At 43.5% G+C, this 24,502-nt stretch overlaps 1 protein-coding gene across 1 annotated transcript in view; it reads left to right on the top strand.

Annotated features, from left to right (window-relative positions):
* The window catches only part of grin2da (glutamate receptor, ionotropic, N-methyl D-aspartate 2D, a), a 195,360-nt gene that overhangs the window by 63,401 nt on the left and 107,457 nt on the right, over positions 1-24,502 (top strand). Inside the window, exons 2-4 of the mRNA XM_037094042.1 lie at positions 11,829-12,498; positions 14,841-14,978; positions 19,997-20,263. Coding sequence (XP_036949937.1) covers positions 11,992-12,498; positions 14,841-14,978; positions 19,997-20,263 — 912 coding nt within the window. The 5' untranslated portion in view covers positions 11,829-11,991. The remainder of the gene's footprint in view (positions 1-11,828; positions 12,499-14,840; positions 14,979-19,996; positions 20,264-24,502) is intronic.

Here is a 24,502-nt window from a genome sequence, read left to right as displayed (position 1 = left end):
TGTTCACAAATGAAGCACATCCTACAAAGTAATGCACAAGGGAACATAACCAAGGCAACATTTATGAGTATAAAGCCCATTTACATCTGAGAGAGACGGTTGTTCCGTGACGGCGAAAAACAGGATGAAGAAAACAAACCTTGTGGCTCAGGGTTTCCAAACAGAACAGCACAATGAGCTCTGAAAGGGATTCACCAGAGAGCTTCACTTGAACAACCCTCGAAAAATCATTATGACGGGCCTAAGAACAGCAGGCGGAACACAGCGAAGGTAATTCACGTGGTTGCTGCAGAACTCGGCGGGAGGATGGAGACGGGCTGGAAGTGCCGGCGTGAGAGCAGCCGGTTCCATAAAAGAAAAACACATTAAAAAGAAAAACCTACAGTAACGTGAAACTCCTGGGCACCATAAGTAGATGTAATTAATACGCGGGGGAGCGGCCACGCTCGCTCTGCCCTCCGAGCAGGAGGCTCAAAGCTCCTGAGGATGTGTACTGTACTCGGCTTTGTGGGTAAGCCGACCTAAATTGATGTTGATTGATCGGAGTGTAGACTCCCGACTGCTCCCTCGTCCCCTTACATCATCTACCCCCCGTCTGGAGGAATATCTCTGCCACTGCATTTCTGCATGTCTTCATCCCACTCATCCCTCACTCCTCCTCCTCCTCGTCTTCTTCTTCTGCACCTTTAAGCCTCGTATTTGTTGCTGAGAGACTGTTGATGAAGGCCATTACTTCCTTCCCTCCTTCACAAATCACTCGAACCACTCGGGCGCCACACATCACATGCAGGAACATTAGAGGATCGACTTGGCACACGTGCACCTATAGAGCGTTGTTTGGTGCAGCTGTTAAGCTGTTTATACAGTGGATTTGAGGCGTTTAAGTGTACGCCGTGTGACAGCACCTACAAAAGAAAAAAAAAAGATTTTCAACTCGCTTTCACAGTTGCAGATGCTTTAAATGCTCCAGGTCTGGTGCATCCCTGTGCGTCTCAGGCAGCAGAATACTGATTGATGATCAATCATGCATTAGCAGCCTTCACACAAGCAGAGAGGGAGAAAAAAAAATCCATCTCACCAGCACTGCAACGTGCTAAACTCTCAATATGCTCCAGCATCTACTCCACAAGCAGCCGTGCTCTCAGTGCTTTCTTGCTCTCATCCCTCCGGAGGCTGTTTGTGTAGGATGCATTTTGTTTTTCCAGCAACAGCTTAATTTGCATGAAGGCTTTTTGACACGCTCTCCATCACCACAGCTGCTCATTTCAGATTCCTCACACTGGGTTTTTGATTAAGGTCCATCAAGCAATGCCAGTCCAACAGACCAGATTATAAAAAAAAACCCTCAGGCCACAATCAGGCTCAGAGATCACATCTCTGCCTCAGCTAGAACCATTAAAAGGGACAGTTCACCCCCAAAATCAATCATTTGTCCCCTCAGTTTAGTTTTAGTTTTGGAGGGATCAGCTGTAGGGATGTGGGACTAGATGGCACCAAGAATACAATCTGAAAAACTCAACCACAATCTCTTTTTTCCAGGAATGACAACCCAGTTAGTCAAACAAAAAAGCTCTGAGAACAACAAACATGGCGTCCTCCTCGGTTGTGCTGTAATGTTCATATATAGAGCTGATATCTCCAAAACTCATCAGCTAACACCAAGACAATGTACAGCAGATGACTCGATGGCACCATGATTTTTAGTGAGCTTTGACAAGCTAGTTTGGGCTGCAAACGTGTTGACAAACCGTCTTAAATAGGAAAAGCTTCATACGAGAGGTGATCAATAAGTTCAGGCACCTTCAGGCAGAAGGAGAGGAGCCGTGCAGCTCTCGTTCGACACACACACACTTCACCTTTTTGAGTTATGGTGCAGAAAGTTTGGAGCTGATACCTTTTGTCGTAATGCTGTTTTCAGATATTTGAAAATTGCAAGTCAGCACTCTCCGAGGCAACACTCCAGCCCAGAAAATGGCTGCCACCCAGGAATGCAGATTTGAACTCATCTAACACCTGATGTGACGCCTCAGAACTACTGTTGTTCCCCAACATATAGAATTTTGCCATTTTGGCAGTAATGGTGACGTTCAAACTGCTGTGGATAATTGTTTTTTCTGGAGGTCCGAGAGAAAGATTCCTACAAAAGAAGGGATCTGTATGTGAAGGGAGCATAAACTGATTCATGAAAACAAAATACAGGAAATAGATGAACAGGAAACGATGGATGCAGTGCGTAAATTATTGGAAAAGAAAAATTGTTTGTCCTGAGTTCTTGGTACTGATATGTTTGGATACAACTCTGGAACTTGTAGTACAACCCTGATTGCAAACGGGTTCGGGTATGAAAGAGGCATCCTCGAAAGATTTGTTCACAAGCGAGGATGAGGCGAGGTTCAACACTTGACCGCATGAAGGATCTTACTAACTTTCTACCAAACTATCGGTAGTTACACTTGATAACAACAAGAATCAGCTGTGACTGAAAGAAAGAGTGAACATGTCAACAAGCACAACCATCCCAGGCCTCATGTAGAGCCTTTCTTTGCAAGATAAAAACAGATAAAAGTCCGAAAAGTGATTTCTTTTTAGAGAGTGGAACATGCTGAGGTTGTGGGGGGTCATTGCTATATTACTTTTGTCACCACTCGCAACTTGTCGGCTCAAAGGAAACCCAGCAGCTACTTGTTGTCGGTTTGAAAGCAGGTTCAGGACCATGCAACGCTGAACAAAAAAAACAAAAAAAACGTCTGCTTAGAGGCAGAAAAGATGTTTCAATAGCTTCGCGCTTTCACTACTCAAACAGAGAAAACATTCTGCGGCACATGTGTAAACTTTAATCGATACAGAGAAGATAATCTTGTCCTGTGAAAAGATAAACAACAAGATGAGATTTTAATAGCTGATGGGGAAACTGGGTCAATGCAGCCGCGAGGTCTGAAGAGAAGATAACAGTTTCTCTGAGGATTGGAGCAAAAGATAATAAGCAACCTTTATCATCATTGATCAGTCTGAAAATATCTGACAGAATATATTTCATTTAGAGGCTGGTATTTATGGGATAGAATTAAAAATACATGAATAGGTGACATGCAGGAAACCAGGACAGGGTCTAAACGGCACCTGGACGTTCTTGGTTGCAGCATTTACCGTTTCCTCCAAATGGACGTCGGACCACTGAAGGCGGAGAGCGATGCCAGCACCTTGCCAGCTGTCTGGCTCTGCTGTTTGGCAGCCTGCAGCGCTCAGACTGCTCCTCCGTTCTCCCAGGCTGATGAGTGTCAACAGCTTGAGCCTGCACAGAGCGTACAGCCAAGGCCAAACGCATGACTAATGGCTGGTATTAAGGCTATGTAGCACAACAGGTATGATTCACACGCAGGCTTTGTGTGCGACTCTTCAGCCTCCATTACGTTCTCATCTATATTGACTCTGACGCAGGTACACATGGAAACATCGGTGCAAACTTTCTTTACATTTCCATTTTTCTTTGTGGGGTTTCTTGGTAAAATATGGACGTTCCTATCTTGAAAACATCAACAACATAACTTCAGTGGATTTCATGCATATAGATGGAAACATTATAGGGTCGGTATGAAGACGGAGAAAGTCGATATTTGTTGATTATACAGTATATAAAGAAATTACCATTTAATGTGCACATATTCAATTGCACATTGCAAGTACATTAATAAATATATACAGTATTTTAATACATATAAAGACTAATGTTTAGTTATTAGAGCTACTGTATGTACATGAATGAAAGGATACTTCTCCAACTACAGACCATCAAATAATCAATCAAGGAAGCACAGTATCATTCTGAAACTGGAAAGTCTAACCCAGTCTGTCCAAAACTTTTCTGTTCAAGATGAATTTGAGCTCGAGGAGCCGACTGCAGTCCAAACCATGAAAAAACAGCCAACAGTACACAAAGGAGAAGAAGAAAAATATAACAGAAGTACTTGAAGCTGCAGGATGTTAATGTTCGACAGACAAAGCACCAAGGTCTGCAGGTACGAGTGGTGTTTTCTGACCACCAGTCTGAATCTGGAGTCTGTTTCATGAATGAGGCCTTCAGGTACGCCGTGCTGAATGGAAGAAGAATCTTTAAAGTGCATATTTTGCAGGCCTCAGAGAAATACCCCCCACTCCTCCGACGATCCAAAAAATGTACCTCTTCTGAGAAATTCAGCGACTTCGTGGTGAGCGGTGAAGAAAAAAATCCAATCATCCATCGTCCTCGGCATCGGTCAGCTGAGGCGCAGAGCAGTTATGGGAATTACTGCAGCTCTTTTCTTGTTTTATCTTCTGTTCTTCAACATTCAGTTGCACCTTTGTGTTGAATCACACCAGACGTCTACAGCTGCTTCGCTCCTGAAATTCTTGGATCGAGTTTTGAGTTGTTATGTTTGTTGCAAAGAATGTGTCTGATTACATGGCAAACACATGTATGAGCCATGTATGTGTCCAAGAAATGCTTTTCCACGTAAAGAAAGAAAACTGTAATATCCCATTCAATACTGAAATGCAGTATTTTAGTTTTGTTCCACCGAGGAGGAACACACTGCTCCGTACAGTTTTTAGAGCCTGCCTTCTTTCTCTGCATCAGAAGAGCTTCAACATCCTTGAAATAGGTCAAGACTGCAAGATGGAAAAATACCATTTTCTTCTTATTTCCTAACGCACTCGTTCAGCTATTTACGGAGGACATTACGTCTTCGGTTGCTTGTTTTGCTGCGTTTTTCATTCAGCGACCCTGGAACAGATAGTTGGGGAGCCTGTGGAATAGAAAGCTTTTAGGTTTCATCCTGATATTATTCTGTGAAAAGACATTTATCAGAGGAGTGACCTTTAAAGAAATTCAAAACTTGACTGCTGATGCTGGAGTGTCATTCAGGTCTGGAGCAAACTGGCCCAACATCAAACCTCAGGAACAGGCTTGAAACCAAAGCTGGGTTTTTGTTTGAGTTTCATAAACTTTACTTTCTGCATTCTTATAAATAATAAATACTACTGCAACTGCATGTTTATGTTAAGTACAGACAGACAGGGAATATGCAGAATAATAAGAATAAGTCAAGAAGATAAGTTCTTAATGTTCAGTTTGTTTAGATTGAATTTTCAGTTTCTCTCTGGTGACATCTCTGATTTTAGGCACAAAAGCAACTTGGTTAGGTTTGGAAAACATCATGGTTTGGCAAAGATGGAGTTGGTCCAACCTCCACTGAGAAATAATTGGTTTTGAACGGCTGGAAATGTCCGCAGGTGTGACTCAAACTGCCGTCAACCATTTGGAACCTTGTTGGCTGGTAATAACGCCCCATCCACGCCTGAGAAAGGTGGCTATTAAGCATTAAAGGTGAACGCGATACACCACGTTTTGGTACAAACGTTGGATCTGTCTGTGGTTTTAAAACATTAACGGATGTTTTATCCAGGCCACATCACTCTCCTATGTTTATCAAAAATTATGCAACAGATTTTACAAAAAGCTTGACCCTTTCCCTGTAAAGCTATCCAAGAGAAACGCAAGTTCTTCTTTCCAGTTCATCTGAAATTTACTTGAGTATTTTCATTCTCTTCTCCATTAATCAGTCAGTGTCTGGATCACTGAGGAGCAACAGTAGACCACACACTGTACAGTGCCAGAAACAGGTTGTGATAACTCCTAAGAAATAAATAAAAATGTACAAATGAGGACAAATACAGGAAAATTAATTCCCCTGGAGAAAACTGGAAGAAAGGCAATGAGAGTTGGCAAGTATGGTTTGGAGAAAGTTTCTTTATCGCTGGCAGGTTCTTGGCACCGGAAGGGTCGACTTCCTGCACGCCATGTTTTGTGTTTTTCTAAAACAACCAGCGTTGTATCTTCACAGGCAGCCATGAGCTGTTTACCCTGAGCTGAGCTGAGCTGAGCTGAGCTGAGCTGAGCTGAGCTGAGCCGAGCTGCAGGTCTTTTTTTTTCTTTTGATTTTCTCCATATTGTACATGAACAATGAGCGCTGACTCACCCTCGCTTCTGTCAATTCCTCCAGCTGAGACAAACATATGGCTGCTTCTAAAGCTGTCATTCACTTCCATGATCCATTAGATTCTGCTCTTTCCATCACTGTTCTTCACATTATTTCACATGAGTCTGTATTTACCTCAGCGACAGAAATCACAGTTTCTCTCTCGACAATAATGGACCAGATTACTGTCTTGTTCTCGCTGTTATCGTCACAATTCCAAGCTTAAAGCTGAAAGGACATTTCAAACCTTTTTTTTTTCCTCTGGAGGTTGATGAAAATGTTGATGGAAACTGGTGAAATCACTGACACAGATGAGGTTATTTGGAGGGAAAACAAACTACAACGTGAACCTTGTGGGACTGAGCGTGTCAGACTGATGGTGATTGAAAGTGTTCAAGATACAACTGGAACGTTCCTGCTTTCATTTCTAATCACTGAGAAAATGTTTAGGACCTGGATCACCAAGGTTTTTGATTTCAAGAGTTCATATTGGTGCTCTTGAGGTATGTTGAAGAACCCAAGGATGAAAACATCTTCTCACCCGTATGGCGATGGAGAGTTGGTTGAACTTTCTTAGTCCACAAAACATTTCTGGAGCTTTGGGGGAAAAACAACAATGCAACGTTCTTCCAAGCACCTAAAATAGAGGTGGACTTGCTTTTAAACTTTACAGCTACCAAAGGGAAACATAATTTGTCTTTGTTGGTAATTTTTGTTTCTTTCTATTGTGTTCTCTCACATTTTCAAACTCCCCAGCTACTTAATGTTTGGTGGACTACCAGACTTTCCATCGACCTGGGGGTAAGAAGGCAAAAACTGTTCCTTTGGATGAACTTTTCCTTTGAAACAGTATCTAATGCTCAAGTGTGTAATTTTTCAGTTTGTACACTTTATAGTAATACGTGTACTGTAACAATACAGAATAGTGTGACATCTGTAGTCAAGGTTTTCAAATACCAAAATTGGTATTCACACCGAATAACCAACCCAAAGTGCTGGAATTTGACAACCCGCGAATCAGAAAACGATCTGTCTCCAGAATTAACTTTGTCACCTTTTAGAATTACTTACTCGACTCTGTGTTTTGGCACTCTTCATTCTGTCTTGGTACACTGGCAATTTCCGTTGAAGTCGATAGGTTCCTGTCAACGGTGCAAAAGGTTTCTGAACTAAACGCCTTTGAACGGTGGAAAAAGTACAAGTAGAGATAAGAGAGAGAGACAAAGAGCTTCTTCAGGACAGCTAATGATGAAGCTGTCCAGATAAGATATCTCGCAGCACATCTGACAGCTCTGCTCTGCCTGTGTGTTGTATTTAGATGATGTTGCTTGTTGGTATGCGCTTCCAGCCACTGAATCTCCTCTGACACATGATGTGACATGACTTGACATCAGTCGGTTGTTGTATCAGCCCTGTGCTGGCAGAGTGTGTGTTGAAGTTAGTTTCAGTGGCCACATTGTGACTGTGAGCTCACTCAGCAGCACCTGATGAGACAAAAGCACAAATGTAGCCCAGCTCTGCAGCAGTGAAAGTCGCTTTCATCAGCTGTTTCCATTCATGCTTTTACAACCAGAGTCTCTCTGCTCAGCTGAGTGAGTAACAGCGTCCAATCATCTGCGTGCTTGAGTACCGAATGGTCATTACTGCCTGACACATGCTAACATTTTTTACTGCCCAGCTCCCTCCATAACCCCAACCTCCTCCTTCTGAGTCACAATCAGATTTTAACAACACATCCTCATACGACTCAACAGGTCGTCGCCCGAGACTCACAAATATCGCTGCTACCAAAACAGCTCTATTCTTGCAGCCTGTAATGTAACGTATACTGTATAAAGCGCCCTCAAGCTAGATGGTTTACCCTGAGCTGTTAGCAGTCAATAGGAGTTTGTGCGAGTGCTGGGCAGCTCCCAGATGTGTGAGAGTGTGGAGCCCTTTAGGCTACTGCAGCTTCCAACAACACAGATGTGTTCTTGGTCAGGTTTGCCCGATTACTGTAATGTAAACTTAACAGGAAACCTTGTTTTTGCAGACCTCTGGTGGTTCTCACTGAGTAGAAGTGATGTAGAGGTACATCCAGGTTATGGTTGGTGTTACATGATAAAGATGGTGGTGATGATGGCTCTTTCATTATTACCTCCACCTCGGTTGTTACGTTTTCCCCAATGACTGTTGGTGAGTGATGGGTCTCGACCCAAATAGACCTAATTAACTTTTATTGTGGATCTGTAATAATGGGACAAATCCAGCTATCATTTTCTGGCTTTTTTTATTGTGCAAGATGGGAGCTTTTGAACATTTTCCTCAAAGGTCCTGTTTGTAAGAAAAGTAGGTTTTTTAACTCATCAAAAATTGATGCTTTGGGATTGCAGGACCGGTCGGCCAGAATCCCATGGCGCCAGTTTTTTTCTGACAAGTTGGGATTGAGAGTGAAAAATCAACTTTTCTTACAAATAGGACCTTTAATAATGTATGAATTGCTGAAATTGCTTATTTAGGTGTCTGGTATCTGTGAGTGAGTACAATGTGATGCAAATCAAATACAAATCCTGGCTGATTTCACGTGTTTCATCTAATGTTGGATTAGGCTTGATTGAATTAATAGCTGCTGATTGGCACTGGGGGAGGTATGTGCTCTACTGAGTGTCATTAATGTTTGTCCAGTCGACATGAACTTACAAGACACCATAAATTAATAATACCAAGTCTGGATATCCATCCAGCCTCTGAGGGATACTGTTCAGGACGTGTTGAAAGTTGATAATCGATCTGGGTGGATTTTCACATCCACAGAGAAATTAAAACATTTCATATGTAATTACAGACCACAACAGATATCAAACAATTTATGGTAGAACGATTAAACAGCCCGCACTGTCTTTTTTTTTAACCATTGTAATTACAAATAGTAAAATAAGTATCAAAGAAAACTCAGTCTTTAATTCTTCCATGTCAGCTGATTAGACTAAACAACAACAAATTTAAAGTTAGTCACTAAACTTTGAGATTTGACTCATCAATCAAGATGATCGGCCTTCAATTCTGATCACTGAGATCACTTTTAAATCGAGCAGCATTTGTGTCATTCTTACATCCTGCTATGAGACAAGACAAGTAAAAGGCTACATCGTCAGCGTATAGACTCATTTTATCGTGGATTACTGCTAGTGGTGGTGGTGATGGTATAATTGCAAAAAATATATACTTATATTTAAAAAAGAGAGAGACTTAATTCCCTTAACAATCTTTATACTTTACAATTGTCCAAAGTAATTGGCAGTGCTGGCTGGCTGAGAATAATTAAATCACTTCTACAAAATATTCACCGACTCCTCTGTGTTTTAATAATGTAGACTTTAAATCAAATAATCAAAACAAGACAGACCCGCTAACATTTACATTCTGCAGTTTAAGCTCACGTCCTGAAGAAGAATGACTTTACAGCATTTGCGGTGACATCATCATCATAAGCAACTGGTTGGAAATGAAGGTGGGAATCATGAAATCTCCACAGGAAGAAGAATTTGTTGCAGAACATTTCTTTTCAGTAATTTTTATTTTCATTGCATCTCGAGCTCAGCCAGAACGTTTGGACTTGCCGATTATGTCAAATTGTGCACAGACTGTTTTCCGTCCAGAGGAATGGTTTTATACTGTAGTGTGAGTCTCATTGTTCAGACTCACGCTGCCGGTCCTGTTTAGTCTCTGCTGCACACCAACACTCTCCACCTTCCTCTCGCTCAGCCTCACTCTCATACATATGCAGGTCTCATTTTGTTCCCTTTTGCTCTCCCTTACCAACACACACTGCATCCGTCCTCCGGCTGCAGCTCAACCTACACTCCATCCACGCCTTTCTTCATCTCCTATCCCCTCGTCACCTGCAGGGCTTTCTCTGCTTCTTCATTCTGCTTGTACTCACCACTTCACTCTCTGCGGTCCTGCTCCTGCCGGTTCCTCTGGGTCCATCTGTGCGCCGGCGTGCTGCGACTCAGACCTCAGGCTGAGCGGGATTGTGGAAGAAAAAGAAATGAATACAACCATTCTGAATGTTATCTCTCAGAGGATGTGACCTGACCTGCATACTGTCCTCTTTCTCTCTTCTGTTGACTTCTTTAGAGACACTCGCTGTGTCTGAATTCTATACTACACACAGTAAATGTCCACTTGTTGTACCAGTTTTCAATCATTTTATATCAACCTATAAAAAAATGACATAACAGATATATCTGTTTTCACTGGGTGTATATATTTAGCTTTGTTCTGCTATTTGCCTTTTAAACATATTTATTCAGGTATTAATTTCTGTATAATTCCTTCTTTTGTATTTCCTACATTTAGTTTTTTCCAAAACATATTTCACAACAATACATTTCTGCACCCATTTTGCAAACGACTGCTAAACAGAGTGTTTGACTCAAGTGAAATTTTTACTCAGGCCCGTTATTCGGAAACCCAGAATCTTGTTATCCAGGAAACAAAACCCAATGCTCCAAAATCCTGTTTGCTGCCACTGATATAATAATGTTAAGTGTGGGTTTGTGGTTCTGTGTAAGACCAGGACGACAGCCTATCAAGGGAATCAAACCCAGCAGATTCAGCACCACAGACTGTTGCTGTGTCTCAGTTCAGCGTCTGCATCCTTCAGAGGAGCATTTGAAGTCCAATTGCGTCACAACGCCGTGTGAAGGCTGTCCCGATCTGAAGGCTCCTCCAGATGCTCCTTCTTTGCCCTCTTTTTGGAGGATGCACCGTTACAATCCTTCGTGGCCTCACATGTCCCAAGATTATCTGCGAGCCCGATAAAGAAGAAAGAAAGAGAGAAAATGGCGACATGGCGTAGCGTAGATCGTCACTTTCGCAGGCCTGGGCGGCAGAAATGACTTAACATAACGGTAAAACATCTGGTGATGCAACCAGGAAATGCTCCAAAGGCGAGACTGTCACAAGGTTAACAAGGTCTCTGAAGGACTCGCCTTCGAAGACCACAAAGGCCGAGTCCTTCAGAGGATGCAGACCCTGAACTGAGACACGGCAACAGAGTGTCTGTTTTCAGAGCAATGGCCGTTTGTTTGCAGGATAACAGGTTGTTGTTGGACAAATGGACTTTCGATCCATCTGAACATTTGTTGGATTACTGGGGTTTCGTAGCAATTTAGCTTATCTAGCATAGTGTTCATTACAGCTGACACACAATAAGAAACTGTTTGAAACTACTTTTATCTGACAAACCTCCCTAATGCTATCGATGGAAAGGAGAGGGATGTTCACGGGAAAGATGCGAGTCACTTCCCGGGACATTTTCATCTTCCCATCGCTCTGAAGACTCACACATTTTCATTCAGTCATTTTCTGAGATCATCCCAGAAGGTTAATTCTGACACCTCGGTAAGACTGAAGGAATAAAGAGTCGCCTTGCTCCTCTCGACACTTCAGACCCCGCCTCGTATTTACAGTATCACCCGTGTGTTTAAAGTGCTAATCCGCAGGATCCTCATTTTGATTCCGACAGCGTCTTCGTTGATAAACAGCGATCGCTCTGAAGTTTGTGCACTGCGCTCCAACAAATCCTTATCTGTTAACTTTTATAGTTGCCCCGTTTAATCCTTCATGTCAGCCGGATTTAATTATTAGGAAAATAAACACAATTAAGACGTCTGAGCATACACAGATGAGTAGCTGCAGCTTGTGTCGTTTATTTACACTGTTAACTGGAGAACTGTGCTTTTAAACAGCTACATAAATCACCTGTCTCACTGAGGTATGTTGGCGGAATGATGACACAGTTTCTCCTCTCGTCTGTTTCCTCTCCAGGGTCTCCTGTCCTCATCAGGTGAAGCACTGTGAGCCCCTCTCCTCCCTCCCTCCTCCCCCACAGACGTCACCCACTACCCCCCCCAAAAAAATCCCCCGAATCCCACCTGGCCTCACCTGCCAAACCCCATCCGACAGTTGCCACTGGCCCTCCCTTTACCCCATGGTGGCCCCAAGGCCCGCCCTCTCACTGCTATTGGCTGTCCTGGCCTGCACGGGGCCCGCACGCCCCTCGCCCCCCCTGCTGCTCCGGCCCCGGGAGAGAGAGAGGGACTCTGGTGGCGTCAACATCGCGGTGGTCCACTCGGGCTCCTCCCTGCTCCCGGAGACGGCGGTGGTGGGAGGTGCGGGGGTTGGTGAGCCGGGGTCAGGGCCGGGGCCGGGTCCGGGGCCGGGTCCGGGTCCGGGAAACGGACCAGGAGGAGGAGGAGGAGGAGGAGGAGGAGGAGGAGGAAAGGGAGTAACAGATTCAGCTTTTCTGGAAGGGGTGGCTGCGATGGCCTCGTTTTCCTCCTCCTCCTCGTCATCCCTGTCACTGGCTGCGCTCGTGGGGGAGACAGTGATGACGCCGTCGGGACAGGCCAACGTCATCTACCTGACCGTGAACGAGAGCAGCCCAGGCAGCCTGCTGCTGCAGCTGTGTGAGCTGCTGGCCACCACACCTCTGCAGGTAGACCTCCAACTACCCACACCTGTCCCAGATCTCACTGCTGGATCAGCATTTACAGATCTGGGTGACTTGACTGTACATACAAACAGACTAAGCCAAAACATTTCTGGATGGTTTCTGTCGTTTTCAGTAGCTTATGTAAGTTCAGCCATCCAGTTTCCCTGATGCGTTTGGTTTTATTTAGTTATTTGATGCTATAAAAAGGGGCTAAAACATGATGATTGACGGCCGAGGCCTGCTTGTGAAATGAGCTGGCTCCGGCCCTGATCGCTACTGCACACACTCTGCCTTCTTAATATGTCATCAGCACAATATGACAGCGCTCGTCTCCATTATAGTTTGGCTTCATTTTTGAAAGGACACGGAGATGTGTCGCCCATCATTATATATCACTGCAGCAGCAAAACACAAAAGTCCTGATTTAGTGTGTCCCTGCTGTACATATTCGGTGCTGAAGGGGAAATAAAACAACATTTCTGTCATTTATTTTGACAAAATGAAGACTTGCAATTAATCTTAAGGCACTCAAGCTCACATTGTCAATAAGAAAACACACATTACACCCCTGTTGGTAGCTGCAGCTCGTCCACAACACACTGACTAACAAGCAGACGTGAGACATGGAAGCAGAGTTCAAGCACTTCCATCGCTGCTTAAATTCTGTATTCTGTACACTTGAGTACGCTCACATATCTGCACCGTTAAACACTTCACAACATTAGTTACTGTTTTGTTCCCTTGATTATTCTCCATTGTTGCCGTAGCTAATCGGGAACCTGTAACGCTCCCATACGTTGGATCTAAACATCGTGGGAGGATTCGCTCTCATCTTTCTTCTGTGTTTGCATTTGGATGTCATCGACGCTACATCAGCTTGACTGTCTCTGCCACATAGCATGCTAGTGCTCACTGAAGAAACTCTCCATGTTTGGATCTCCTTCACCACTGGTCCTCGGGACACCTGCCCTGCATGTTTTAGATGTTTCCCTGCTCCAGCACACCTGATTCAAATGATCAGCTCGTCACTTCCCTTTACTGACACCTGATAACAACCCATTCATTTGAATCAGGTGTGTTAACGTCTAAAACTGCAGGGCGGTGACCTGTGAGCCAGGACTGAAGGACACTGCTCCACAGATTCAGCATGTTGTTGTTGCCAAGGTTTGCTTTCTTTTTGTTAATTCAGCTGTTTTGCCAAAATGCAAACTGTCCTTTTATTTATTCATGTTCATGTTCATTGTCCTGTTTGTTCGTCTTCTCACTCCCTCATTCATTCATTCATTCATTCATTCATTCGTCGTATAAGAGGAGCAGATCTGAGCCGCAGCTGTGAGAGCTGCATGTGATGCTGACAGAGGTAACTAAACGCACCACTGCTCATTCATTCACTCATTCATTTTGTCTATTTGTCTTCATAGCAGAACAGTGGAAGAGTCTCGCTCTAAAACATCAACGACCATATATGACGTTAACTCTTTAAAGTAACACTTGCAGTCTTATTTCCAGGTCGTGTCTATTTGCATATGAAATGCTTCCCTGCGAGAATTGAGCTGTCAGCCACACTTAACTTCAATTTGCTTCCCTCTGAATTGCAAACAGGAAAACAAGCGTTAAGTCATCAAGCAAGCCTCAAATCACAGTTGCTCCACCTCGTATCATTACAGAAAAGTAATGGCAATTGCCAGAACTGCACGCGTTTATCCGTAATTTATTACCGCCGCTGACGGATCTTTCTTGAAGAGTAATCACGTCAAAATTACCAAAACATTCATCCAAAAACTCTGCTTGTTTGTGGCAGCGGTTCGGCATGTTTCCAGCACGTTAGTAAGCCCATGTAGGAGCTGAGGTGGCCCATAAGCCCGGAGCTTATCTGTTGTTTCTGTGGTGTAAAGCAGCTTAAGCTGGACAGCTACAACACACACTCCTCTCCCGACAGGATGGCGGTCCGCTGCAGGGACTTAAGGCCGATTTTATCTCCGTGAGCATTGATTGGCAATCAAAGCAGCCCAACAGTCCCGTTTTTTAAAAGCCTCCAACAGTTGTTTCATTACTTCATTAAACTCTTTAGAAAGAGTCTCTTCAGATTTTTGTTAGCAGGGTGAGGAAATAAAGTCTTTACTAGAGATGAGATGTTATCCGAAGGACTGTGAACAGGATGTGAACGTGCTCGCGGTCCCAGGACATTCTGCTCACTCGTTCCGCCTTTAATTTATTCTCGTGGTGCATAAGAATGAAATAAACTGCAGCTTTGATGAATAGAAGTCTGATGAGGAGCTCATGAAATGAGGCTGATGTAACGCCTTTTGTGTTTCATTGTGCGACCTGTTTTTTTTTACTTCCAGGGTTTGGTGTTTGAGGAGGAGAGACCGCCGCCGCCGAACCGCGCCCCCCTGGCCCCCATGCTGGAGTTCGTCTCCGCCCAGACGGGGGTTCCCGTGGTGGCCGTAGGGGGAGGAGCCAGCCTGGGGCGAGAGCCACAGGTAGAGAATAAAAACGCATTACTGAACGTTGCATCATCAAGCATTTTTAATTTCATTTCACTTGGACTAAAACAAGAATATCTGCAGCTTATAGGATCAAACTGTACGAAATTAATGAGCCAAACGCTCGAAGATTTAGCTCCACTGAAAAATGTTCACCTGTTCTTCTATTTCAAGGCTTCTGAAGGTTGGATATGACTAATGTTGCTTACAATCACAGGGTACACTGCGATCGACCCAATCGTGTAATTATATCAGTACATTTCTGAACATTTTGTCCTGTTGGAGTTCTTCTGAAGTGGGTAGAAATTCAAGTGTTCTTGAGTCCAGTAGTGGAGGGAAGCTGTTTCCTGCTGTTTCCTGATTCCTCAGGAGAATTACACTCTTGACAGGGTTATGTTTATAATGAATATTTGATTTGAATAATAAATAATTAAGCTTTAATTTTCAAACGAGAAACAAAGGCCAGAATAGTACAATTCCTTCAAAGGTAAAGTCATCATTAATTGATTTATTTGACCAATTAGGGCCAGTGGAACATTCTGTGAACACAATATTAACATATAAGGATTTGAGTTGATGTGGTTACAGATCTATCAGTCACGGAGCTGCAGGAACAGTAATTATATTTGTGCATTGTACTTTATTTGTCTTTAAAACTCCACTATTGGTCCAAACTTTACCATATCGTTCACTGAGCTCCATCTGGTTCTTTAGATCCTAAACGCTCCTATATGTTCACCTGCTTGCAGGAAGTGTACAGTGATACCCCTGACACATTACAGGTAGTCATCAGGTCCGTTATATAAATATCAATTAGAGCAGCTTTAAGACACAGAACTTTGTGAGACTGTTCCAGCAGAAGAAAAACACTCTCAGAACCTGTCGGCCATCGTCTGACACTGATGTTGCCTCTAGTGAACACAGTGAAAACTTCTTCATCTGTGCAGCTGCAAGAATAAGACGCTGGCAGGTAAAGTCGCTGCAAACCACTGACACATTTCCACAATATGTGTTATATAACATCCACCTTACGTGTATATGAGCTGACTTTCATGGTGGGATGTGTGGTGAAGTGAGAAGGCAGTTAAAGACTGTCTCTTCAGTATTTGTAGGCATGACATCGGTGGATATTTTCAAGGAGAACTCATATGAAATTCTGTCTCTGTCTGTGGCGACAAAACTGGGTATTTTAAGGCAGAAACTGATCTTAACTGAACCGTAACAAAGTGGCTTTGTTGCCTGAACCCAACCAGCACAGCATTGTCCCAGCATAGAACTGAAAATTTAACCTAAAGAAAAGAAAAGTTTCAACATATTTGTGGTTTGCAGAAACACACGTTCCTAACATTTATTCTGGCGTTTGCGTTGCCACGCGTCGACCATTGTTCAAGTCTGATTTACAACTTAAGACATGGGAGTGGAGCTGGAGTCTCTTTGGGATTTCCACTCTTTTGCTCTCCAAAATGACTGTTTACCTGCATGCAACCAAAGCTCGGTTAAGTGGAGCGTGTCAATACTACCAGAATCCCAAAAGTCCTTTACTTACAGATTCTGCTTTCAAATGCAAATATCTGTCAGTAGAAAATGAGCAGCAGTAACTCTAAACTGCACACATCAGGTTCGGCACAGACTCTGCTCCTTTTTTCCAGACATTACTCTGCACAAAAGTGAACTTATCAGCTCTGGATGTGACACATACTTTAGGTCCATGAGTATAATTGATGTAAAACAGTCGCTCTCTGTCACGGAGCGCTAAAGCTCATAGTTTTGGTGCCAGAAAATAGAGCTGAGAGGAGAATCTTATATTTTATTTCAGACTGAAGTCCCTCGTAGGATACAGTACATTTTCTTAATGCTAAAGATATCAGGAAATATGTGACTCTGACCTCGTCGCTAAGCAGTAATGAAGAAGAGGAAAATGATTTTTTTGTCAGAACTGCTCTAGTTCTGTCACTGCTGCTAAGACGTGCCGGACGTTTTCTAACTCGCACTGTGAGCGTAGCAGAAAAGGTCTCATAGTAATTGCAATCAACATATTTTTACATGTCATCAACTTTATCATTTTTTTTTTTGTTTTGTTTTTCAGATGAGTTCAATGTCAAAAACTCACAATCCAGTTAATCAAAATGTCTGATGTGTCCCCTCCCTCGTTTTTAAACGATCTTCTCCACATTGTTACGCACTAATTAACGGGTATCAGCGCTTCGAGTGGCTAATCTGTGTGCGACAAAAGGTAATGTTTTGCTGACAGACATTAATGGTAAGTAGATCAAGCTAACAAAGCAGTTTAGCGTGACAGGTGCGATGTTCAATAAGTGGGACAATTTGTTTTTAAGTGGCCTGGAGTTGACAGCATGATGCGGTTAATGGGGATTTCTTCATAACTGTAACTTCGGCGACACTAACGGTTGATGTAACACTGAACTGAACCGTCACCGCATGCGAACGTATTCATTATCAGACGCAGCTGTGTTGATGGAGCGAGTTTGCTTTGAGGTGCAGAGCCACAGTTGCTCTTTTAGACTCAGTGAAGTCCCTTTGATTACATTTATACAATGTGCCTCTGCCTCTACAGACTCCGGGGTTATTTTTGGTTCCATAATCACAGAAGAGAGATTGCGAGGGATAAAAGGGTCGTATCCAGAATGAGATAGTGCCAATTACCTACTTGCTAGCTCGACTGACAGATGACGTAATGATGTTCAAATAAAATGGGAAACTTTGGTTGCTGGTATTCATGTGGAGGACGCTTAATCACTGAACTACCAAACAACGCTGCAAACCAAGTAAACCGCCTGGTAACAACGTCTTTGGCCTCTCCAGAAGGACGATACACCAGCTACATCACAAACTACCTGCTCAGAAATAGCCGAGGAATGTGGCAAAGCGCTTGAGGCATCGACCCCAAGAACTCGATCTGATCTAGAAGGACCGTCATTGCAACCAGCTGAATCCACTGCAAAAGTCCTGGTGCCAGATATCACAGGATGGTCCCAGAGGTCTTGTGTCCTTGTGTCTATGGGTCAGATCCAAGTCAGATGCACATCCCTGCAATGGTTGATCAGGAGACTTTGGTGGCCAGGTCAACTACGTCAGTCTTTCGGGTCTTTACTGAGCAGTTTTGTGGTGTGGCGGGGTGGATTGTCGTGCAGGGAGGCCCCACAGCTGTTGGGTGAATCGTGCACGTCAGGTGGTCCCAGCAAAAAGACAGTTAAATGTATTAACTTCACCTGTTTGTCCCGTGTGCTTCACAAGAACCGCTTTCATCCAGATTTGATCCAGGGTCACTTTCACTCTATTGGACTGGAAAACAGACTCGAAATCAAGGGGTGTTCTGGGTAAAAATAATGGTTTACCAGCAGCGTGCTGTGATTTGGTTGATTGTTAGTCTTTTCCACTGCGTTCTGTTAAGCAACGCTCCGGTTGTTTGACCTTGCCCGTTGGGGTTTACCACAACTAATTGGCATTTTTGCCTCCAGGGTCACTCTGCGTTTGAGAAATATTTGTATAAATTAACTCTAATCGGTTCTTAATTGCCTTTGGGATGTAGAGTCAAAGCTTGTTTCCTGATACACACCAAAGAAAAAAAATCTATCAAGCTTGTGTCAATAGTGCTTCTACATCTGTGACCTGGGACACGACGTCAGCCGCTCGTTGTTTCTGGTGAGTGCTCGCCTGAAGACCGTCTGCAGAGTATTTTAGCTCCAACTTCCAACGGGACGAGAAACATTTCTGTTTCATGTTTGAGCCGACACCACGATCGCTCCCAGCATGCTCCCTGTACACTCCTCTGTAACCTGCACTAAGAACCGCAGACGAGCTTACATCATGAATCAGGCCGCTGCCGGTTTGATATTTGACCTAGTTCAGCGCAGCGTAACCCGGGGTGAGCCCTGTCGACGTGGGAAGGCAGCGCGATACTCCCTGAAGTTTTCCTCTTGATCATTAATTTAAACACATGCTCACTGCCGCTTTGTTTTATGCTCAGAAGGAGCTGAATAATTAATCGCTAACAGCGCGGGCTGGAAAAGTTTTGGACAGTGTCAAAAAAAAAAAAGTGCAGAGGCGTGCACATTGTCAAGATAAGTCCATCATTCATTTCAGTATTCATTCCAGCTCTCAACCTATACGGATTATTCCACCCTGTTCCCTTTTTGTTTTAAGTTTTAAGAAGGAAAAAAAAACCACACACACAAAAGAAAGAAGAGCCCAAAGAAATGAATTCCTCTCTCGAACAGTGAGCGGCTCGTCTATCCAGATTTAGTGTGACTGGAGCAGCGGAGAGGAAGGCGATCATTGTTTCTTTCATTGACACTGAAAGCCTCATTCAGAAGAGAGCCAAGGACTTTTTCTGACAGACAGACGGCGTTATCCCTCCGAGTGTTCCCCCTCTCAATAAAACTGAAGTCAAGCCATCCACCAAAGGCGAGACGAGCTGAACTGAGTGAGAACTAGTTCAGACTGCGACTGTATGGATCCGCCCTTACACTGTAAGACAAGTGGAAGTCCTACAGCATTCAGAAAACAGTCGCTGAATCACGCTAATGACCGTTAACAGTGAATCAGTGCCGGTGCAGAGATTTGTGTAAGAGGCGAGATAGAAAGAGCGACATAAAAGTGCGTGGTCATATAAAAATGTTACATTTTCATATCATTTCTTTATAACTCTGTATTCTCTCCCCAGTTCTGACGGGCTCGTGGATATATGCATGTCTGGATTCCAGGCTGCAGACTGGCGTCTGCTTCCTGTCCCAGATTTGTATTTTTATACTAACCTTAAAGCAAAACTATGGTTAATTATAGCTGCATTATATTTTTATATTTCATGTTGATGCTTTTGATAGCTTTAAGCCCAGAAAAAGCAAATGCTGAAATCTCAGAATGTGACAGAGAAGAACAGGTCCGGTGGACAGATATCAGTGATCTGATGATTTACCTTTCTCCAAATCTTTAGAAACTGTATTTAGAGTTGATATCTTCAAACCTGAGTTCATTGTGTGTCTCTTTGCATTCAGGAAAGCGGCTCCATCTACCTCCAGTTCACCTGCTCCACCTCTCTCCAGCTCGAGGTCATCTTCGAGGTGCTTGAGGAGTACGACTGGACCGCCTTCTCCGTGGTGACCACGCGGCACCACGGCTACGAGGACTTCCTGGCCATGGTGGAGGGAATGACGGACGGTTCGTTCATTGGCTGGGAGAAGAAGAGCGTGGTGATCCTGAACGTGACCGACGACCCTGGTGGGGCGCGAACCAAACGGCTGCTCAAAGACAACGAAGCCCAGGTGAGGGGAGCAAAGACACTTCAGTTCATTCTGCTTCTGTCAGTTCTTATAATGATTCTTAGAATAGTTAGAATATTCAATACTCAGCATTTCAACACCCATTCACCTTCAGACATCTTCTTTCACACCTGAGGCTCAGCAAAACAGCAGCTGTAAAGGCTCCACATGACTGTGAAAACAAAGACCCTTCTCTCCACTGTTACCTTGACCTCCAGCCCTCAGCTGCTGGCTTCACCTTGAAAGTGGCAACTTGTACATTATAAGTCCCACAGAAGAGATAATCATACTCTTTTGAAGGCAACACATTATGATACCTGTTTGCCAGAGACTCCCAGAACACCATATGACCAGTGACCACACAATAAAAGACATTACATTACATTATGTAAGTTACAGCAAACTTATAAAGTGTCGTTCTTTGTACTTCAGCAGTTCAAACAGCTCAAGCTGCTCACACAAACAGCCTATAAGTCCGTGTTCTGGTGTAGATAGTTGTTGTTACTCGCAGGATCACAGACAGACTCTGGTGTTAATCTTAATAATCTTCACTGGTTTGGTGTCTTCAAACAAAACTGGCAAGATAATGATGCACTGACGAAATGAGTGAATTTTGGGATTTTGTTTGTTAGTGTTGGAGTATAAGGAGCCACGTTATCGAGTCTTGAGATTAAATAATGGATTGTCGTAGATGCGTCGCAGGCGCATGAGTCCATGTTTGCAGATACAAAGAGGAAAGCTAATGTTGGAGGAGGCTTTAGGTGCTTTTTGCATCTCAACAGAATTGATGGTTAGTGCATGAAACTAAAGAAATGTAAATATAAATGCCTCCCTTTTTGTACTGTTGCACAAAGACAACATGCATTTTCCGTCGGGCTCTTAGAAATAACTTGACGCCGGGTTAATCTGCTTTGTCGGATCGATATATTTGGAGTTCCCTCTTTGCACTCAGTTATAACATTTATAAGTTTAACGCCCTCAGACGTTTTAACCAGAGGAAAAGGTTTGGAGGAAGATTGTCCCCTCGCTGGTTTAGAGGAGGTTGACTGAGGACGCACAATTCATTTACGACGACATCCTGGGGGACCACTTACACACAAACACACACACACACACACACACACACACACACACACACACAGTTATCAGACACACCTGGGAGCTTCGCAGTGTGATCGCAGCATTTAACCGTTGCAGCTCTGCAGCTTTCACGACATTAAGACGCCAAACCTGCTCGTCGCAACATAAACCGACACAGTTTTAAGCTGTTTCAATAAACTTTATCGGAACAGCTCCGTTTCTTTCGAGCGGTTCTGACTTGCTAACGATCACATCAATCACGGTGAAGGAGGGAAAAGGTTTAGACTGAGGTAAGACTAGTTTTTCTGCACATTCTCTTTCAGTTTTTTAGGTTTTCAGTCGCCCTTGTCCCTGTTTCATACTGTCCCTGCTCGTGAATACACCTCCTTGGTTAGCAGATAGTATTTCTTAAGGTTTTTCCACTGCACTTACACAAAGAAGTACCGTCCCTCAGAAGCCTTTTTAAGCTGAGCATTATAAAGCTCTGGGGGCTTTTTTGATTAGCAGCACCTAAAAGTGCAGCTTTAAAGTGAAACAAGCCTCAGGCTTCAGACTGAGCAGTGACCCACTGAGAGCAAACTTGTTCTAACCTTTAACAACATAAAAGGTTAAAAATGAATGGGCTCCTTTTCCTCGTAATTGCGGTTAAACATAAAAGCTGCAGACAAACAACGTGGTCCAGCAGGATCAGGCAGGACGGGCGTTATTATCCGGTCTGACACATCTGATAGAGACGAGAGGATTTCTGTGGGTGCCACAGGATCTGTTCTCTCTTCGTTCTCTCCAGCCCTTTGGCTTTGTACATGAACAATATCTCCTCTGTCTCTCTGCTTCGCATGTCTCTCTCTCTCACACCGTTCCCCTTTGATTCGTATTCATTCCTTGCTCTCATCATTTTACGGCTGTCAGCTTAAATGACCTTTGTCAAAAACGAAGTCTGTGAAAGGGAAGAAAGAATGAAGGGGGGAGAGAGAATGGACCAAAAGCAAAAAGAAAAAAAAGGGGGCCGGAGTGAACATGATGTAATGTAATGAACGTGATATGAAATGTCGAACAGTGAGAAGACTGAACGAACTCTCTGCTGGGCTTCAGATGAGGAGCTGTAGCTGCACAGTCAGATCATTGATGAGTCAGTTCCTGGACTCCAGGACAGTTAACAGAGCCATGATTAATATTATTATTTACACCGAAGCTCAGCGTCCATACTCTTCTGTCTCCATCAGATAAATGGCAGCGGCATTGTGAGAATACAAGATTAATCACCACAGTTGAAGATGATGTATCGGATGATAAACGGCCTTCAACAACCAGTAAAGGATGTGAGCTACACACATCTTTTACTCCAGTAGAAGTTCAGAGACTTGTGTAAAAACAGACTCTGCTGACAGTAGAAGTTCTGATCCAGCTTGTTTCCTCCAGTCCAGTAACAGAGTTCAGACTCTGACATGGACTCAGAGTATCAGAGTAAAAAGTCTCCCTCTGAAGGACATTTGTGCTCAAAGCTAACTGAAGCTCACATCATATTAATAGAATTCAAAGACTATTAAAGTTAAAGGTAGAATCAGTAGGATTTGTCCCAGCTGTTCCTGAACGCACCACAAAGACAGTTGATTGTTGAGTCTCATTCCCAGGACGTCAAACAGACACATGTTGGGTTGGTAAAGCGAAAATCAGAAACTCTCTGCAGATACGAGACACTAACACGCCTTTTCTCCACGTTCCAGTCTACTAAAGTAAAATCTAGTTGCAAAGTGTTCGAACTTTGATACTTCCCACCTCTGACAACAGCTGATGACGTATGAAGAGCTGTCTTCCGATTGGCAAGGGAGTGCTCGAAATGTGATTGTGTTCTGAATCCACATCAAGAAACCAATTAAGTTTGGTCGCCTGTTAATGAATTTGAAGATGAATTCAATCACATGGAGTGTTTTTAATTGGTAATGCCATTGGTGTATAATATAAAGGTGTGGGGTGCTGAAGCGAGAGAGGGAGAGAGAGGCTGTATCGAATCCTTACTCGGCTGCAGGTGTCAGATTTTATGTTCCAAACACACTGATTGTTGTCGAAGGTACAACATGTACTGGAAATGTCAGGTGGTGCTTTAAACTACCTCAATATGCTGCTGCTAGAACTCATTTGTCAGGCGAGAACTGCTGCGGCTGCTGAACTATTATTAAATGTTCGCCGATTCCACATCTGCGACTGTAAACAACAGGAAGTCACGCACAGTTTTTGGACCGTCTACAAAGATGCATTTTTTCTTTTTTTTTGCCCGCTGTGGGTCGAGGTCAGTGACATCTATCTGTGTTTGGCATTTTTTAACAACAATATATGAGAACGTCCTTGGAAAAAAAAAAATAAATAAAAAAAAATCTCATTGCATTGTTGGCTTCCTGCCTTCGGGACAGACGTGCCTTGGAATCAGCCCGAGTCAGTGTTGGAGTCGGTTTCATCTGGCTTTTATTTTCCGTCTCTGCACTCGATCTTTGGGTGATCCGGGAAAATCTATCTGATCCGCTGCTGTGTCATAAAACACGTTCCAGTGTTTCTCAGTCTGCTCTGTAGGTGCAGAGATCAGTGAGGCTGCAGGCGTCAGTGAGGAAGTGTCAGAGCGTCCGATGAAAGAGTCTGTTATCATATCAACATCCCGCACCGGCTGCTTTCAAACCGCATCAGCAGAGACTTCAGAACACACTGTTTCCCTGTTTCTGTATTATAGTATCATTAAATAATGGATATAAATAACACTCAGGTGTGTTTGATGGTGCTCAGTGTGAGTAAAAGCTTGTTGTGTGCCTGCTAACACTTGTCAAACTGTTTATTTTTCATGATAACAAGAACAGACTTATATATGTATATCAGATTCTGTTTTATCACGTGCGCTAAATTCAATAAAAAGAAACTGACAGCGTTGTCGTGTTTGTCATGTCCTGATAATAAGAACGGGGCAGAAGATCACTTTATGTGTACAAATACAAATAAATAAAAAAAACCACGGTGCGACACCTGTCAGACTCTATCTCATCTGTGAAAGCTTTAGAGCAGCTACTAGACTGACATTTTTCTGAGAATATTTTGTCAGATTAAATGAAAAATGCGTCTTCAGCTTTGGATCCAAGGGACCGAGAGGTGCTCCGGAGCAGTTAAACTGACAGGCGATTT

This window comes from Acanthopagrus latus, chromosome 3 (genome assembly GCF_904848185.1).
Source record: "Acanthopagrus latus isolate v.2019 chromosome 3, fAcaLat1.1, whole genome shotgun sequence".
NCBI lineage: Eukaryota > Metazoa > Chordata > Actinopteri > Spariformes > Sparidae > Acanthopagrus > Acanthopagrus latus.
The sequence above is the reverse complement of the archived record's forward strand: the minus strand, read 5'-3'. Positions and strand labels throughout refer to the sequence as shown.